This window comes from Pleurodeles waltl, chromosome 4_2 (genome assembly GCF_031143425.1).
Source record: "Pleurodeles waltl isolate 20211129_DDA chromosome 4_2, aPleWal1.hap1.20221129, whole genome shotgun sequence".
Lineage (NCBI taxonomy): Eukaryota > Metazoa > Chordata > Amphibia > Caudata > Salamandridae > Pleurodeles > Pleurodeles waltl.
The window spans coordinates 128,032,787-128,038,786 of record NC_090443.1 but is presented as its reverse complement, the minus strand read 5'-3'; the positions used below and the strand labels follow the sequence as shown (position 1 = coordinate 128,038,786).

The window sequence follows — 6,000 nt, the reverse complement described above, 5'->3', positions numbered from 1 at the left end:
ACATACCTTGCAGTCTCTAGTTTGATGGTTTGGATAGAGACAGTAGCTGCAGTCATCTTAAGGGTCATCAATATGCAGCCTTTTTTTCATACAGGAAGCACACGGTCTGAATAGCCCCTTTTTTGGTGTCTCTGACATCCTGGACAGTTTGAATCACCTATTTGATTGATGTTGTAGAGTAATTGTCAAAAATTACCTCGGAAAGAATGTCTGTGAGAGAAAACTGAGCAGAGCTTAGTGGAGACTCACTTAGCACAACGTGTGGTGGAAAATCTGAGGGAAGGAAGCTCCTCACAGGAGGGTTCTAGAGGGTGGAGTGATATGATACAGTGCATTCTGAAGTTTGGTCCTTTTGTCTAAAATGACTGTGATATGTTACTAATCTGAACAGCTTATACATGTAATGTACTTCTATGTTAGAGAATTATATTTTTTTTATAACACCGAGGACTACCATCTCAGCAACAGGGAAGGATTCAAGAATGTGAATCTATGAAAGCTTCCAATACTGGAGAACTTCAGTTACAGGTAAGTAACTTATTTCTTCTGTGTGCCTTTACAGGCAATAAGAGGAGTACAAAATGCATTTTTGTTAAATTGACCTTCAAAATGTAAATCTTTATGTTTAAATGGTCCTTCTCACAACCTAAGCATAAATGAGATGCTTTTAATGTAATTTACAAAGAAATACAACCAGGACATCACTACCAATGAAAATATATTATAGAAGATGGCTAAGCAGAAGGTGCAAGGATTAAAGGGCACAATTTAAGAACTGCACCTATTTGTTGTCATTATATAAAGACATCAACAGTCCTCATGGCTTGAACCTTGCCTTAAAATACGCCCTTGACATTCGACTGTGAGCTGCTAGCAGGCTGTTAAAGTGCTGATAGAATCTAAAATCATGAGAGGAGTAAAACTTTAGATTGGCGATTGGTGGAGGGAAGCAAGATCTTAAATGGATGAATATTCAAAGGCAACCTCAAAATCCAGTACAGATCGTATTAAAAAGCATTACGGAGTCAAAACAACGCTCTGTTTTACGGGTGCCTAATTCAGGAGCAGAATGGCTGGGTCCATGACAACATTTCAAGAAGTTCACATAAAATATTCCTAAAACAATTCTAATGGAAACCACTGATATATAACTAGCACTCCTTGATGTATGTGGCACGCTCTTTTCTATTCAGTCTATTAAGAAAGAACATGTATGATCCTTGTAAGAGAGAACATTACTTCACTCATGTTTATTGAATAAATATTGTTATAAGGAAATCAACCATGAATTACGGACTGCCACGAGGGCGTTACAAAATATATGGTCATTTGCCAGTATCACACACAGGGATATATGTTAAATATCAGTCTGCATTCCCAAAGACTCACAGTTACTGTGGACCTTTAGGTCCTATATGTAACAGCATTGAATTTTAGTTAATGGATATAAAGCACCAGTGTGAGCTGATTATCAGGAGATGGATATCTCAGTAGAGTTGGCAGTGCACTTCTTGGGATTACCCCACAACTCATCTTCTATTGGAGAAGGTGGACTCAGTATTTAGGAGCTCTCTGTTTGCAATGTCTTGGGACTATAATATGGCAAGGAATTGGCCAGTAGTGCATGTAGATGACTTATACCAGAAAACCTGGTTAGTCAATGACAGCATTTAGGATTTCAATGTATGACCCATTGGTAGATAAGTCAAACCAGTGGAGTTTGTTAAGATAGTCCCTGGACTTCATGTGGAAGGTGAATGATACTTCTTTGCCTTGAAGGTATTGCAGCTTCTATGTTTGGTTGGATTGCCTAAATACTCCATGGCCATTTTACCTAAAGTTAATTTCTTTTATCACATGATGGATCTGGATAAGAAGGTGCTTCGTTGATAAGGATGACATTCTTTTAAATTTTAATGTGCCAGACTCACCTCAGGTTTTCGGTCATGAACAATGGAGTTTCTTGAGGCTTGTTGCTAATAATTAAAACTTTCATATAGTTCCATTTAGGGATAATTAAGTTTTACCCAAACGTGAACTTGAGCAAGGCAACTCCAAATGTTTTTCATGTGAAAGAAGGAATTTGTGAAGCAAGAATTACCTACGATTAATCTACCCCAAAATACAGTCTTGTCAGCATATGCCTGAAAGTTACTTTCTGCCTACGTAAAATTTCTGCCACTGGGTTCATGTAGATGTTATATCAAAGAGGATATTAGGTGATATACTACAATAGTAACTTTGTTGGTAAATGAAGATAGAGAGTTTCACAGTTTCATGTGTTTGTTATGTTCCTAGGAATTGGTTTCAATCAGTCAAACGATGTGTGGAAAATTCTTGCATATCTTTGTTTGGACTAAATTAGCAGTGAAAAATAAAGTTTGATGACCGGTTTTCAATGCTGAAATATACTTTCACAAATCCTTTTTCAAGTTTGCTAATCCACAAAGCATTTGTTTAAATCTGTTAAGAGATAAGATCTGGAAGAATTATGTTCCTGTGAAATGCATCATTACACATGCCATTGAAGAGGGGAACCTTCACATAGCTCTTTGTATGAAATTACAGAATAGGGTAGCCTTCACACAACTCCATGTATGAAATTATTTTTCTGACCTCAACTCTGGCAAAGACTGCTAACTGTTGAGGGTCACCGTGAGGTTATTAGATTTCCTTTGGCGAAGCTGCCAGGGTCCCCCCCCCCAAAAAAAATAAGGAGTGATGAAAGAATCACAGCAAAGAACTGATGAGGAAGAAGCAGTTACAGGTCCACTCCCAGACGCTCAATCTCATCAAGGAAGAAGGTCATGTCACCCTCTGTCAGCTCTGGGTTAATCACAATCTGGCGAAAGAAATTGACATTATCACCATTGGGCTGATAGCCAACCATCATGGACCCTTTTCTCACCATCCGTTCCTTGATAGTGGGAGCAACCTGCACAGGAGAAGAAAGGGATATTACGAACTTTCCTATGGACTGGAAAACAAACATTCATATATCAAAACAGTCTGTTTAAGTATCATCCACTAGCTGAGCTGGTCAACTTGTAACATATGTTAATGGATGCTGAACCGAAAAGACAGGGATATAAACATCCATAAAACAAATTATTTACACAGCAATGACTCGTGTGCAACTAATCACTTTCAGAGGAAGTGATGTAAGTAAAGCTGCACTACCACTATCAGATGATTTTTTTTCCATTCAGAGTGATTTAACCACTCATAGTGATCTAACCAATTATTTGAAGAAATTGTGATGTATCTTGCCATTCACTGAAAAAACGGTGTGACTAACTGTGAATAATTTGTTATATAGCTTTCTTAGTCAATAGTTCTTTGAATTTCTGAGTAAAGTGTAAGTGCACTATTCTCTATGAATGGTTAGTTATATAAACAGCTAATTGTCTAGGACATTAGGTAGATGACGTTTTCAGAGGATATTATGTTCCTAACAATCCAATATGGAAGTCACACAAATAACATTCACTCATCATGTAAGCATGACAAATGAGAACCTTAAAAAATTGACAGAGAAATGTATTAAGGAACCAATCAACTGGTATCCAAAAGTTCAAAAAGACTAACAAAAATGTTCATAATTGTTAATAAATCACTGACATGGTTATTGTTAACCTCTCATCCAGAAGTCTAACTTGTAATATGTTATTCAGAGAGATATGGCATTGATCGTTCACACTGAAACTCATGCAAACAATCAGTCAGCAATGATGTCATATAGTTAATCATTTAAAAAAAGGTATACCATGCAAGTAATTTAAATAACTGATAAACTTAGCCACTAAAGAATCAATAACATTCTTGTTAGAACCAATAACTTGCCTATTTAACAGGCATGGATGTAATTAATCAACCATCTCATAGTAATTTACCTTATTATGTCATGAAGGCAGTCTTAGAAACAATGTCTTGCATGCTCAAAGACAAGTTACCCTAGAAAATCACCAGCTGGTTCTTGAGATCCTTTGCACAATGCCGTGTGGGACCACAACTGCAGGAAGGTCATCAGACTTCTGCCCATGGAGTGCCACAAAACAGATGGATTATAAGACAACTACCTTTACTCATGAGATTTAAGATTGGCTCATTGTGCTAAACGTTACTCAGTAATACACAAATGCTGCAGACCCTAAAAAGTATCATTGGTTGATTCATTTTCCAGTCCTAGAGCGAAACTTAAAAAATAAATTACAGAATCAGGATAAAGGTTAAATAGTTTAATAGAAAATTGGTAAGATGATAAAGAACTCAAGTTGCAGATTTTGTTAAAAAAGGACTGGGCGATGCTTCCTGTGAGACTTTATCAGGTTATTGATTAGGCAGTTCACACATCAACCTAAATTTGTGAGGAACAAAATAAGCAAGAAGATTTTTGTCTGGTGTGCAAACAAGCTGTCTTCAGACTGAAAGATTCCCCCAACATTGCCTTGTTTCAAAAAAGGACTCTTGCAACGACTACATCCTTAAGGTTAGGCCTAGCTGAAACAGAGAGATTATGGTTCTACTGACCACTTTTTTAGTTTACAACAAATGGATAACTAATAACTAGAGGCAAATCATTTTTCAAAGACACATGAACAAATGCCACCACTTACTCACTGAGTGCAGCTTATAAAGAGGTGCTAAACACAACTAAACCATAGCAATAAAAACATCAAGTGTATAAGGGAGATGTGGTTTGGCACCGCAAGATGGCGGGCAGACTCTGAGCGAGCTGCTGGTGCCTGACTCCTGATCCGGTAAACCACGCCACTGCCTGGCGATAGAAATTGGAGAGGGCGGCGCGATGGTCTGGCCCGGAGGCGGGGGCACCTGAAGAGCTCGGGGAGAGAAGTGCTGCTTCCCCGAGTGCTAAGAGAGCCGCAACGCACCGGCTGGCCATCACAAGATACGCATCAGTGAAGGCAGACTGTGCCTGAACATAGTAGAAGGGCCTGCCTTATGGTGAGGAATGGAGATAGCAGTGCAAGCTGACCTAAGGCTCAGGGACAGAGTCAGAGGGTGCACACAACCAGTACAGGGAGGTGTTGGCCGTGAGGGGAGCGGGACCGCAAGAAGGCCGGGCAATGGACGCAGCCCCATCCCCCCCACTTTCCTGATGTCATTTCTCTCCCCCCTTGCAGACTCCCACAAGTGCACAGAGGATGGGAGTCCACAGTCATTGGCTGGAGCTGAGGCCCAAGGGAGAAGTGAAGGTGGTGGAGAGGGGCCCCGAGTGAGAGGAGGGTGACTGCTGGGCGGGCCCTCCAGTGTGGCAAGAAGATTAGTGACAAACTTGTAGGCAGCACACTGGCACTATGGTGGAGGACCTCCCTGGCAAGACAGGGAATCATATAGAGAAAGAACAATGGGGGGGTGCTTTGCCCCCCCCACCCCACCATCTCCCAACTCTGGGCAGGCCCCAGCTCCCACCATCCATAATGACAAACTGGACAAAATCCTGGAATTCATTGAGGCTACTGCTCAAGACCTTGCGTTACAGGGTGGATGCAGTGACGAGAGAGGTCAACCTACTCTGCAAGGACCAGAAAAAACTGTCCGCAATAGTGACAAGCGCGGAGAATGATCTCAGAGACTTACGACCATCACTAGCGGATATGGAAGAGACAGTTAGGTCTCTCATTGACAAGGTCAGGGAACTGGAGTGTAGAGCAGAGGATTCAGAGGGCTGTTCCAGGTGGAATAATATCCGCGTAGTGGGGTTCCCAGAGGGGGGCGGAAGGGTCAGACCTCGTCCAATTCTTCGAGTCTTGTCTGGCACAACATGTGGGAGAAGAGGCCTTATCCCCACACTATATCATGGAACTTGCACACAGAGTGCCGGCTCGCAAGACACTGGCTGGAACGCCACCCAGACCGGTACTGATTCGCCTTCTCAATTACAGAGATAGAGAAATAATACTGCAGAAAATGTGTTCGGTGATGCCACTCCAGTATGAAAACTCCCGCTTCTACCAGTTTCTGGACTATACAGCCGCG

At 41.0% G+C, this 6,000-nt stretch overlaps 1 protein-coding gene across 1 annotated transcript in view; it reads right to left on the bottom strand.

The window, feature by feature from the left end:
- Positions 1 to 712: 712 nt before the first annotated feature.
- The window catches only part of CSAD (cysteine sulfinic acid decarboxylase), a 171,697-nt gene continuing 166,409 nt past the window's right edge, over positions 713 to 6,000 (bottom strand). The window contains exon 15 of the mRNA XM_069230940.1: positions 713 to 2,935. Coding sequence (XP_069087041.1) covers positions 2,762 to 2,935 — 174 coding nt within the window. The 3' untranslated portion in view covers positions 713 to 2,761. The remainder of the gene's footprint in view (positions 2,936 to 6,000) is intronic.